Source organism: Hordeum vulgare, chromosome 1H, assembly GCF_904849725.1.
Source record: "Hordeum vulgare subsp. vulgare chromosome 1H, MorexV3_pseudomolecules_assembly, whole genome shotgun sequence".
Lineage (NCBI taxonomy): Eukaryota > Viridiplantae > Streptophyta > Magnoliopsida > Poales > Poaceae > Hordeum > Hordeum vulgare.
In genome coordinates, this window is record NC_058518.1 from 482,577,931 (window position 1) to 482,590,920 (window position 12,990).

Consider the following 12,990-nt stretch of genomic DNA (forward strand, 5'->3'; position numbering starts at 1 on the left):
CTCATATACTTCCCCGTCTCTCTTGCTGGATCAAGAAGGCGGAGATCGTCATCGAGCTGTACGTGTGCTGAACGCGGAGGTGCCGTCCGTTCGGTGCTAGATCGTGGGACGGATCGTGGGACGACGGTGATTTGAATCACAAAGCTGTACCATTACATCAACCGCGTTTCTTAACGCTTCCCGCTTAGCGATCTACAAGGGTATGTGGATCCGATCTCCCTCTCGTAGATGAACATCACCATGGTAGGTCTTCATGTGCATAGGATTTTTTTGTTTCGCATGCAACGTTCCCTACATTAACTAGCGTCGTTAGCGTGAAATAGGAATTGCCAGCTCTTTGTACAGTAAAAATCGCAGCAATAGCTCCTATGAAAAAACAAACTGTACATGTTTTGAACCCAAAGTAACACCACGTCCTGCAGCCCAGCCCATTGTAGTGCCTCTGTAGATAGGCAGGAGCCGAACTGGGCCAGCCCAAGGGGCGCCCAACAAGCCTGTTGGAGAGGAAAATTCTAAACATACGGAGTAACACGGGGGTTTACGGACTCCTTCGTTAGATGATCTCCACCGTCCCCTGATTTTAAGAAGGTGTGGGCCTCCTCGTCCTTATTTCTTCCAATCATCTTAACCCACTTAATCCTTCCCATAAATTTTCATAAAAACTGTCTATGTAGCGTCCCTCTGTTGGAGAAGCCAGATTTGCAGATTTCGTGACGTTTGGAGAGGTTCAGAACAGGCTTGTCACTCACTCCTCGGGCCTCGGCCGTCTCTCGAGCTCCCCCACCCAGCCAGACCATGGCGTCGGCGTCGGCGTCGGCGACGCTTCCTATAGCCAAGACGGCGCCGGATCTGCAGGAAATCGATCTGATTAGCTCTCTCCCCGGTGAGATCCTCAGCATAATCATATCTCTCCTCCCCATCGACGACGCCGTGCGCACCACATCCCTCTCCCGCCGCTGGCGCCCCCTGTGGCGCTCCTCCCCGCTCAACCTCGACATCTCCCACATCGACGGCTGCGGCCGCGACCGCGCCGCCGCCGTGTCCAAGATCCTCTCCGAGCACCCGGGCCCCGCGCGCCGCTTCCTAACCGCCTGCCTCCAAATCACCGACCCCGACGCCTGGCTCACCTCCCCCGCTCTCCGAGATCTCCAGGAGATCGACCTCTGGCTCCCTCGGTACGATGCTCCGATGCCGCTGTCCGTTCTCCGCTTCGCGACCACCCTGCGCGTGGCCAGATTCGGCAGTTGCAGGTTCTTTGTGGACTACGCGCAGCCGTCGTTTAACTTCCCTTGCCTTGAGAAGCTCACCATGAGATCCATTTCCATACGGGAGGGCACCCTCTACCGCCTGCTCGCTGGCTGCCCTGTCCTCCAGAGCTTGCTGCTGAACAGGTGCCACGGCTTCTTCTACCTGCTCATCAATTCAGCAACTCTCAAGAGAATCGGCACAAACGGAGGTCGGCATGGCTATCAACTAGTCATAGAAAGTGCCCCCAGGCTAGAAAGGTTGATCAGAACTAACCCTCATCCAGACACAACCATCTGGCTAATCGAGGCACCAAAACTTGAGATCCTTGGCTCCATAACAGATGATTTTACTAAACTCAAGCTTGGGTCTACAATTTCTGAGGTAGCTGTGGCCATCTAATCTAAGATTCAGTATTAGGCATCATATTAGTAGGAGGGCTCTTTCTAACCCTCTTGTATGTGTTATGCCTTCTCTGTTATTAGGGAATGGTTGCTGGCAACTTGAAAGCACTGATGCGCAGCGTCAAGGTTTTGTATCTCACGTCCAGTGGCCCTAATCTTGATGCAGCTATAGTCTTCCTCAAAACATTTCCTTGCTTAGAGAAGCTCTACATTATGGTAACTCTTCTTTCTTTGATAGTTTTTAGTGTTAAAAATAGCTTCATGGTCATTTCATACGTTTTCCGATGAATAAATCCTTGTTTTACTTGTCAGGTGGAGGTCAGTTTTTCTATTGTGTAACTGTCTTTATTATTTTCTTTCAGTCATGTCCAGGAAATGATATGGAGAATGTGCATCATCTTCAAGCACAAGATCCTATTGAATGCCTCGATCATCTCAGAGAAGTAGAGTTGAAGTTTTATGTTGGCAGCAGATCAGATGTCAACTTTGCCAAGTTCTTTCTCCTGAATGGTAAAGTGCTCGAGTTAATGAGATTTCGTGTCAAGGACCAATATACTGAGGAATGGGTAGCTGATCAACACAGCCAGCTACATGTTGATAGCAGGTCTTCTCCAAATGCTCAACTTAAATTTACAGCTGCTGATGGTGCCAACCTTTTGACAATATTCTGTTCTTGACGGATACCTCCAGTGACCTTGTTTGTGGACATTGTGGACAAGGTTGACTAGATTATTGTGCCCCTTAGTTTTCTGGCATGTCTTGTCACTCTGCAGAGCTGGAAACATGGCACTTTGTGACTTGTGTGTAATGCTTTAGAGATCAACTATTTTACTTGTCATGTTATTGAGATGTGGCATGTCTTTGGCATTCTAAATTGCGAATGATCGCAACCTAGTTGTTCATTTTGATTCAGAAATTAATGTATGGCTTTGAAATATTGTTTTGTTTGGGGAGGGGGGGGGGGGGGGGGAAGAATATTGTTCTTCCAAAAAATTTAGAAAGTAACTTAAGTCTTTTTTTGTGTGTGAGAATCATAGCTTATGCTTTCAGTAACAAGGTGAAGGAGTAAAAGTTCACATAGTTTACGAGAAATGATGGGGCGTTTGTTTTTAAAATCCCTATTTGCTCCCTAGTGATTTGGGATATTAAATCTACTGCATGAGTATCCTGTATGCAATACTTGGCCTGTGATGCTCAAAGAAAAGGCCTAATGGGACGTATGTTGGTTGATACACTACCTTCGTCCTGAATTACTTGTCTTAGATTTATCTAGATACGGATGTATCTAGATACTAAAAATCTGTATTTAAACAAATCTAAGACAAGTAATTCGGGACTGAGACAATACTTCATTCTCTATTATACCAACTTACTTGCAAAATTAATCTCCATTTTTGATTTGAAGAAGTATTTGGCACACATATTATTGCATTTCTTCGTATTGGAGGTCCAAACAGCGAGAACTTTGAAAAAGTTGGAAAATCAATATGTTCAGTGCTAGTGCTTTGAATATTTTATGTTCGTCAAATCCTGCAGCAGAGCAACTGCATCTTGAATTTTTGATACTCATTCCTCCTGCTCATACACTTAAAAAATTATCAAATATTTCTAGTGTTGTAGTTTAAGAACCTAGTAGATTTTCGATTCCTTGTCATACTCAAATCAAGAATTTTCTACTTATGTAATAGGTGGGATACATTATCCTTCTGCATTCAGAGAGAACCAATTTCATTTTAAACATGTAGAATCACCTTCTTGTAATTTCGTCAGCAGGTGTGTCTAAAAAGTAATGTCTGTCACATACACCAATACATATCAACGTCTGGGCACAGCTTAATTTTTTTCATTTTTTATGAAAACTCCAGGACTTCATTCATTCAGTAGACAGTAATGGCATGGCTGCAAATTTAGAGATACAAACTGGTCTCTAATCGTCAGAAAATAATGTTTCTGAAGAGATTCTAAACAGCACATTGGTCAAGGCCGTGAACTGGTCTATTTGCTCCCTTATCCTTGAATTGTGCCCCTGATGCCCCCATCTCATGCCGCCCCTCCACAAGCTGTGTCGCCCGTAAGGTAAGGCTTATTTTGTGAACTGAGCCGTTGAATTGTGCCCCTGATGCCCCCATCTCATGCCGCCCCTCCACAAGCTGTGTCGCCCGTAAGGTAAGGCTTATTTTGTGAACTGAGCCGTTTTTATGCCTACGATATACACATATAATTTGTTATTGTTTTACTCCCTCCGTCCCAAAATAAGTGTCTCAACTTTATACTAGCTCTAGTACAAATTTGTACTAAGCTTAAGACAGTTATTGTGGGACGGAGGGAGTACTTCAAATTATGCATTTTTGCAATACCTCCATCCCAAAATATAATATGTTTTGGTAGGCTCTTTTAGCCTAACAAAATATCTTGTATTTTGGGACAAAGGAATATTCAAGTACAGGTTTATTTTGTGTCTGTTTACATTGGCTGCCTGCTACGCGTGAGCAATGAGTGTTATAGATATGAACTGAACAGACACTTGTTCACTCTACTGTTGTACTGTATAATGTAGCATTGGAATAAAGGAAAATACTTTTCTCTAGACTGCGGGAAGATTCTTAACTTTTGAGTCTGACGTTCTTGTGATATCACTATGCACTCTGTTAAATCGCTTTCTTAAACCATTGATTCTTGAATGAGAAACAAAGCTCATAAAGGTCAATCATAGGTGGACTCATTGTCAGTTTTTGTTGTTTTTGCATTTTACTTACACCTTCTCCAGTTCAGAAGTTAAGAGAAATTCATGAAGTTGCGTTGCCTTTTTGACATCATGCCTACTGCTGGTCCTAATGCAGTATCCAGTCCAGTATTATTTTTTAAAGTGGAGGCAAAAGTTTTGCCTTATCTCATTGATTAAGAAAGGAGTTTAAACAAGTTACCAGCGAGCAAAAATCTCAGAAATAAAAGTCTACTCTCGCAGCATTATTGAAATCCAATGTTTTGCTCCCCTCCTACCCAACAAGGAAATCTTCTTTTTCTTCTGAAAAGGTGGATGTACCCCCAGCCTCTGCATCTCGGCGATGCATGCACTCATTTTATTAATTATTCATAAAGCCCTTACAAGGCAATACATTAGTAAGCCTGAATCCATCATCTTGGCAACATCGGTCGCTACTCCTATCCCCGTGATGAATGGGTGTCGAATGTCCGAGCCTAATACCAAACAAACATCACATCAACACCTAACATCTAACGCCGGAGGCCCCATCCAAGCCACAATACCTGGACTGGGTTACACACCGGTCCGACGCACTTTCAGTGGGCACCACATGCGCACGCTCCAAGGGCCGTTACCTCCTTCATCCATCGATCCATCCTCATATCAGATACTGATGCATCGACCTTGCTAGGCCTCTCTGCCATCGATGCCACCACGACGTCAGACAACGTTGTCCTCTTGCACGAGTCCATTGCCACCCATCGGATGACGAGTCCCCACCGCGCCGCCATCGATGTGTAGGATGAAGCATCGCTCCACCACCTACCGACGCCCAACCACCAAGCCGTCCACATGTTCATCCAGCCTATGAATGTCCCCAACGATAATGCCCCCACGGGAGTGACGACGGAGACGTCGCCATCATCCAATGCAGGTGGCCCCTCAATGCCTCCAATGAGGGCTATGACATCCATGGGCACCACCGTCAATGGTAGCCCCCTCCAGATCTAAGGTTTCCCCCGGAAACAATGGAGCGAGGGGCGCCCCCACCATCACCTCCAACGAGGAAAACGACACCCACAGGCGCCGACGACGATGGTGGCATCCTCACCCACTTCAGCAGCTAGGCCATCACCTCCCCTCCACTTGATCCGCCGTCGGGAAGCCATCGCGAGGCAACACCCACTTACCAGATCCCTTTGGACCGATGATGAAGACCGCCAAAGGTAGAGGAGGTCACATCGCTCCGTGATCGGCGCCATGGCCACACACACGTCGTCCCGAGGCGCCCGCTCAAGATCCACCGTCACAACCACGCCTCCAAGCCGCGACGGAGGGATGCCTCGCCGCTGCCATCATCCCATTGCACGGGCTTTGCCCAGTCGGGATCTGGCGGTGGCGGGAGGGAAGGCAGAGGGGAGGGAGGCCGAGGGGAGGGATGTCGGATGGGAGGCGGAGGGGATACCCAACAACGAAACCTAACCTTTAATTTTCGTGACAACAATGGTCGGCATAGTGGCGATATTATAAAAGACCCTTGCATTCCGTTCGTTCCAAATCTCCCAAGAGGTGAGCATGACGAGAGAGGCCAAAGATTTCCTTCTAGTCCCATGGGTGTTGATGAATGTTTCCTACCATTCCTTGATAGAGTGGAAAGATAACCAAAGCAGCATGTCCACCGTTGGAAACCCAACTTAGGTGTGATAAGGAGCTGTGATTCTGCCAATCTCCTTCGTGACCAGCAGTGCGCCGTCTTGCTCATACTTTGGGATTGCCTTTGTGATTTTTCATATCTCGACGGCTAGATGATGTGCCAATGACCATGGAGAGTGCGGTTCTGGCACCTCCCCTCACACATGATTGCAACCATTGCTTAATGTATTCTGGGGCTCCCGCAAGTCTTTTAGTCAGCTCGGAGGAATCTTCTACAGTTTCTTCCCCAAGCCATATGGTGGGTAAAACAGCATTTTCGGCAGCCATAAAATCCCTCAAGAGTTTGTGACCTTTTTGTATTTGCCCCATGCGATGGAGTCGAATGTCTGCCTTTGCCAAGACCAGCCGGCTCTGAAATTATAAGAAGTAAAGATGAGTTTGCAAATCTAAAGGAAACTAAACAAAGCTGGAAATATTACCGACTTACCAAGAATTTCCGTATTGAGCACTTTTTTCTCCTTGGTTAGCAGTTCAAACTCTTTTCGAAAAGATCGGCACATGCTCTTTGTGTCCTTGGACTGCTGCTCTGCAGATTTAGTAACCAAGGCGTCAAAAGCTTTGCCTTTGCTGTCTAGTTCTTTGGCGAGCCAGCTGTTTTCTTTTGTCGGCAACAGATTTGTCTTTCTCCTTGGCCGCCTTTACCCGCAGGTTGCTTCTTCCAGCAGCTACTTGATGTTGAATTTTATCTGGAAACCTGTGGAATATCTCCTTTGCCTTCTCAATTTTATCTGGAAAGAGAGATGATTTGGCAGCCAGACTTAGAAGTTAGAATGGGTGTCATTTGAAGGTGTTGATCATATGTAGGTCCATATCCACAATTTAGAGGATTTTAACCAACATGGGTCGCAGCATAATCTCCAGATCAGTCCACCGTCCACTGTGAGTCTGTGACTTTGGCATAGTCATAGTGTTGGTCTTCTATGGTTTTACTGTTGCCGTTATGTCTTTTTTGTTTTCTGGTCAGACTTTTTGAATGTGTTATAAAAGAAAACCGAGCTGCAGACGATATCAGAAGTCAACCTTATAAGCTCGCTTGCATGATTAAGGAGCTGGCCGTCGCGACAATCGCGCAGGGAAAGGTGAGAAGTCCAGTCATCAAGGGCATCCATGCACGTCCGCCCAGCAAGGCGGTTGACTGACTCAGGATGCATGTCAACCCATCACCCATGTGATCTGCCCCAACTGGGTAATTAAGTTGTACAACACCCATTTCTATGAACTGATTGACATGTGGTGTTTGAATTATTAGTCCTAGACAAGATGGTTAGACTTACGTTTGTACGTGCATATAAATCTATGTCCTAGTGGATAGCTGCTGGCACATGCACAATGGAAGGACAGCGGCGGAGAGCAATGGCGGCCCGGTGGCTGTTGCTGCTTCTTCTCGGCATCGCCGGCCGCAGCTGCGTTCTTCAAGTCCATGGCCAGGTCGATAACTTAGGTGAGCCCATGCAACGTTTCATCATGGCATTAACTTCACAAACATTGCAATTTGCAACTGCTTATATATTTTGCGTCCGCGTGCAGGTTTCATAAACTTAGACTGCGGTCTGCCAGAGAGCGCCGCCGGCTACGTGGACAGTGTGACCAAGCTTCGCTTCACCTCGGACGCCGGCTTCATCGATGCGGGCACCAACTACAACATGTCATCTGAGTACATCACGCCGTCGATGGGCAGGAGCTGGCACAATGTGCGCAGCTTCCACGGCGCCGCCGGCACGCGCAGCTGCTACACACTCCGCTCCCTTGTGGCCGGGCTCAAGTACCTCATCCGGGCCAAGTTCTTGTACGGGAACTACGACGGCCTCGATAGAGCGCCCGTCTTTGACCTGCACGTCAGCGTCAACTATTGGACGACCGTGAACATCTCGAACGCCAACACGCCGGTGATCTACGAGATCATCGCCGTCGTGCCTGGCGAGTCCGTGCAGGTGTGCCTGGTGAACACCGGCTTCGGAACGCCGTTCATCTCCGCCCTCGACCTGAGGCCCCTCAAGAACGGGCTCTACCCGATGGCCAACGCGACGCAGGGGCTGGTTCTTCTCACCAGGTCCAACTTTGGCCGGGACGACGGTGTGATCCTCAGGTACCCCGACGACCCACACGACCGCTTCTGGATCCCGCAAAGCAAGCGGGCGGAGTGGTTGGAGATCTCCACGGTCAAGAAGGTTCAGAATATTGATGACGACAGCTTCGACGCGCCGTCTGCCGTGATGCAGACGGCAATTACGCCCGTCAACTCCTCCAAGCCCATTGAGTTCAGCTGGGACGCCGAGCCCAGCGCGAACGACCCAGATCCAGGGTACATCTGCATCCTGCACTTCTCTGAGCTACAGCCCCTCCCCGTCAACGCCGTGCGGCAGTTCTACGTCACCCTCAATGGCCAGCTCTGGCTTGGCAAAGGCTTCACCCCGCAGTACCTATACACCAACGCCGTCTTCAACAACATCTCCAACCCCAATGACGGATCTCACCAGTACAATGTCTCGCTCAATGCCACTGCCAACTCCACGCTCCCGCCTATCCTCAACGCCCTCGAGATCTTCTCCCTCTTGCCCACCACCGGCATAACCACGGCCACTCAGGATGGTAAGCAAGCAGTTATGTTCTTCAGATTTCAGATGCAACAGCAGTGTCTCACTCCGTTAATTATACTCAGCAGTCAGCTGACATATTTTGCATTGCTGTTGCTGAGAAATGTAATAGTATCTGTCATTGCTGCGATCAGAGGCAAGTACCAGGTAAAGAAGAACTGGATGGGCGATCCCTGCGTGCCAAAGAATTTCGCGTGGAAAGGATTGGGTTGCAGATATGCTGTTTCCAGCCCACCAAGTGTCACATCCTTGTGAGTTATATATTTCTGAATGTTCTGTCTCCTGTTGAAAGTCTTGTGAGTTATAAGTTTTTGAATGTTCTGTTTCCTGTTAAAACTTAAAAGCAGTACTAGTAGTAGTAACCGGAATGAGTTATCTGAGCTGCACTTGTATATATGTTGCAGGAATCTATCTTCCAGTGGCCTCAGTGGCAACTTGTCATCTTCGTTTGCCGGCCTCAAAGGTCTACAGTACTTGTAAGTTTTTCTTTAGAGCAAATACAGTACTTGTAAGTTTTTCTTTAGAGCAAATACAGTACTTGTAAGTAAAGACTGTTAAGCTAGTCATAGCAATGCAAATTTTATTGAGAAACAATCAAATTGTTTAACCGGAATTTTTTGAGTTTATAGGGATTTGTCACACAATAATCTTACGGGCTCAATTCCTGACACCCTGTCGCAGTTGTCGTCGCTCACACTTCTGTAAGTATCCATGGTATGTGCTTTTCAAATCCATTCGTACTAAACCTAGCATGAAAAAAAACTGTGGTGTTTCTTTCAGAGATCTGACAGACAATCAATTCAGTGGATCAATTCCTCCTGGGCTTGTGAAAAGAACTCAAGATGGCTCCCTAACACTAAGGTTAACACCCTCTAGCATCAGATTTTTTTTCAATGATATAGTTCTAATGTTATTTGACATTTTTTGTTCAACATACAATTTGTATATCTCAATTCATCAGCATATTTACTTATCTTTTTTATTTATTTCGCTAGATATGGAAACAATCCAAACCTCTGCAGCAGTGGCAACTATTGTCAGCATCCAAAAAAGAAGAGAAGCTCTATGGTTGCCGTCTATGTTGTTGTTCCCATAGTTGCAGTACTAGTGATTCTGCTACTCTCAGTTCTTCTCATTTGCGTGAGAAGGAGAAGGCAAGGTAAAAAAACCATGCAAAAATACATAACACCAAACCAAAGAATGCAAGTGTTCTTAGAAAATAAAAAAGTTTCATTATGCCCAGCCTCCATCAAAGATGCATATGGCACCTCATGAATGCAAGTGTGAAGTGATTAACTAACATCAGTTAGTGTGATTGCTTTTTCAAGGAAGGACAAGCGATAATATCAAGCGTCTGGATGAGGCTAATATCAAGGGGCACAACTTGTTGCGATTCGATAACCGCCGGTTCACATATAGTGAATTAGAGGCCATCACAAATGGCTTCGAGCGAGTAATTGGTAAAGGGGGGTTTGGGAAAGTTTATCATGGGTCATTGGAGGATGACACACAGGTGGCTGTTAAACTGCGGTCTGAATCTTCAGATCAAGGTGAACAAGAATTCTTGGCAGAGGTGAGAATTAATTTGATCTGCTCAAGGAAGTGTACTAGTGTGATTCAGTTTGGTAATGTTCATGGATCTTTTCGGTTTCAGGCTCAGACGTTGGCGAAAATTCACCACAAGAATCTTGTGTCCTTGATTGGCTACTGCAAGGACATGAAATACATGGCTCTTGTCTACGAGTACATGTCTGAAGGAGCGCTAGACGAACATCTTCGAGGTATTAAATTTAATTAAATCATCAAGCTACAAGCCCGTAGCAACATTAATAATATTTTTATGTAATATAAATATATAGTTATAAAAGTGATAAGCATCTGAGAATTTTTTTAGTACATGTGATTCATCTTATAATATTTGCATTGCAGGGAAAGATAACACCATGAAAACTTTAACCTGGAGACAGAGACTTCGTATCGCCTTGGAATCTGCACAAGGTAAGCTTTTAATTAAGTTTCTCCACAATACATATAGAAGGCGCGGATGTGGATTGTGATGTAGTAGATGATGTGTCATGTGGATCCATGTAGGGCTTGAGTATCTGCACAAGGGGTGTAACCCGCCCCTCGTACACAGGGACGTGAAGACGTCAAACATCTTGCTAAATGCAAATCTGGAGGCTAAAATTGCTGATTTTGGCCTACTCAAGGCTTTCAATAGCAACAACGATACACATGTTTCTACGGCAAGGGTGGTTGGCACACTCGGTTACCTTGACCCTGAGTAAGTGCACTGCTCTAAAAAACTTCTCACCTATTATGAACAAGTGGAGTAACATATTTCGGTTTTCTAGAAGTTAGTACAATTCAACATACATACAGGCTCATAAATCATAATGTATGATCTACCTTTTCTCCTAGGGTGAACAAAATTCAGACCCAGTCCCTTAAATTTGAAAAATTGACATTCAATTTAGTCATTTATAAGCAAAAATCCTGATTGGCGCAAGAATCAAATTGATTTCTTAATTATGTGCAAATTATTGTGAAATTCGTTTGAGCCAAAAATATCTTGAAGAACTTGGCCTGCATGATTGTTCTTAAAAGTTAAAACCACACCCATTGACGTATTTCATACATACTTTACTAGGTACCATGCTACATTTCAGCTGACCAATAAGAGCGACGTCTTTAGCTTTGGCGTAGTGCTATTGGAGATAGTCACAGGGCAACGACACATCCTAAATGACCCTGAGCCAGCGAGCATTGTTCAGTGGGTGCGGCAGCGCCTCGCCCGTGGTAACATCGAGGATGTGGTGGATGCACGCATGCGTGGAGATCACGATGTCAATAGCGTGTGGAAAATTGCAGACACCGCGTTGAAGTGTACATCCCAAAAGCCTGGAGAGAGGCCCACGATGACTGAAGTGGTAGCAGTGCTACATGAGTGCCTTGAGCTCGAGGCTGCACACGGCAATGTGAATGCAGGGTTTTACACGCCCGGGAGCGGTGGCAGCATGAACGACTATGGTCGATATGACACTGGCATGTCTACTGATCTGAGCCAGAGCACCACTGCATTTGAGCAAGAGCACTTGGGCAGGGTGTCTATAATGTCTACGGGTCCAGCTATTAGGTGAGGATTTAGACAATGATTACCCCCACCTCTCTTCTGTGAGAGTATTCTCTGTTTTCACTCAAGGAAATTTGAAAGTTTTTACACGATAATTGTTGTTATGATTAGAGGAATCGTGTATGTACAAATGTTCAGACATTTAATGTGTTATGTTGGCTTTTCTAGACAATAGGAGTGACACTGAGATGAAGTATATAATTTATTTTTTTGGAAAAGGAGACGAAGTATATAATAGTAATACTTGATGTTTCTCGATTTTTTTAGTTTAGAAGATGACTTAATAAGGATGAAGATTCTCTATTGGCTGAACCGTACAACATCATCGATAAGGCCCTGCTTGGATCCTCGTTTTGCTTGTGAATACACCCGTAATTAATACAGACGTTCTACCGTCGTTTTCAATCCACGTAGAAATAACACTGTATCCGGTAATATACACTGTAGATCTAATCCGGGTGTATAAATTTACACCCAATCCAAGCAGGGCCTAAGTCTGACCTTTTTGATTCAGATGATGGTGTTGCGTGAAAATGTGATGGCAAACATAATCTTCGTCGTGAAAGCATAACATGATTTGCTAAGTGAAAATACAACCTGAAATAGTGACGATCTTCACAAGGTTGGTGCATAAAGATAACTGTATGCTGATTCTTCTCCCTCATGGCGTGGTTAGGACCAAGGCATAGCGGCGACAAGCAGCCGACTTAGTCGAGATAAAGAGGCCTTCTCAGTTAGTTCGGAAACGGTGACACCAAGGGCAGGGGAAAGGGGCATGGTGGAAAATAGAGTTGCAAAATGGAATGATTAGATAAGAATCATTTGACACACTCAAAGAGGTCTTATTTTAATCTCGAAGATCAGCAACAAGGGCACCCCAAGGCTCTTGCTTGTTCGGAGTCCTTTTGATTTAGAATTTAGAGCATCTCCAACAGCCACATAAAAAATAACGTGCAATAAATGTTTTAGAAACGTCACTGTAGTGTTTTTAATGCATCGGGACCAATATTGTTTTTACGGTCGTAAAAAAATACGTGTTCAAAAAAAACACGCAGTCTAAATTATGAAGCGTTCGCGATCCGGCATCCCAAATTTGTTGCGTGTGGTAGCACTTTATAATGCGTGTCTAAAATTTTTTAACGCGCGCAATATTTTGCAGCCTCTGCTAGAGCTGTCCGGCGCGAAAAAATAGATTTT

General features: G+C 45.4%; 2 protein-coding genes across 2 annotated transcripts; both read left to right on the forward strand.

Moving 5' to 3' along the window:
• Nucleotides 1-714: 714 nt before the first annotated feature.
• LOC123416815 (F-box protein At5g03100-like) lies at nt 715-2,584 on the forward strand. Its single transcript, XM_045106817.1, has 3 exons — nt 715-1,629; nt 1,731-1,865; nt 2,012-2,584. Exons 1-3 carry the CDS (start codon nt 796-798, stop codon nt 2,324-2,326), a joined length of 1,284 nt encoding a protein of 427 aa, XP_044962752.1. The 5' UTR covers nt 715-795; the 3' UTR covers nt 2,327-2,584.
• A 4,140-nt stretch (nt 2,585-6,724) lies between these two features.
• On the forward strand, nt 6,725-11,962 carry LOC123416831 (probable LRR receptor-like serine/threonine-protein kinase At1g05700). Its single transcript, XM_045106818.1, has 12 exons — nt 6,725-7,252; nt 7,372-7,507; nt 7,594-8,911; nt 9,065-9,136; nt 9,290-9,361; nt 9,441-9,521; nt 9,656-9,819; nt 9,989-10,233; nt 10,315-10,441; nt 10,590-10,658; nt 10,752-10,944; nt 11,311-11,962. The coding sequence occupies exons 2-12, from the start codon at nt 7,396-7,398 to the stop codon at nt 11,798-11,800; spliced, it is 2,943 nt and encodes a 980-aa protein (XP_044962753.1). The 5' UTR covers nt 6,725-7,252; nt 7,372-7,395; the 3' UTR covers nt 11,801-11,962.
• The last annotated feature ends 1,028 nt before the right edge of the window (nt 11,963-12,990 follow it).

Bases quoted from the DNA above. Each gene is read 5' to 3' on its own strand.
- LOC123416815 (XM_045106817.1), top strand. From the start codon at position 796: ATGGCGTCGGCGTCGGCGTCGGCGACGCTTCCTATAGCCAAGACGGCG. The intron at 1,630-1,730 runs GTAGCTGTGGCC...CTCTGTTATTAG, and splicing joins TTGGGTCTACAATTTCTGAG to GGAATGGTTGCTGGCAACTT. The intron at 1,866-2,011 runs GTAACTCTTCTT...ATTTTCTTTCAG, and splicing joins TAGAGAAGCTCTACATTATG to TCATGTCCAGGAAATGATAT.
- LOC123416831 (XM_045106818.1), top strand. From the start codon at position 7,396: ATGGAAGGACAGCGGCGGAGAGCAATGGCGGCCCGGTGGCTGTTGCTG. The intron at 10,234-10,314 runs GTGAGAATTAAT...TTTCGGTTTCAG, and splicing joins AACAAGAATTCTTGGCAGAG to GCTCAGACGTTGGCGAAAAT. The intron at 10,945-11,310 runs GTAAGTGCACTG...ATACTTTACTAG, and splicing joins CTCGGTTACCTTGACCCTGA to GTACCATGCTACATTTCAGC.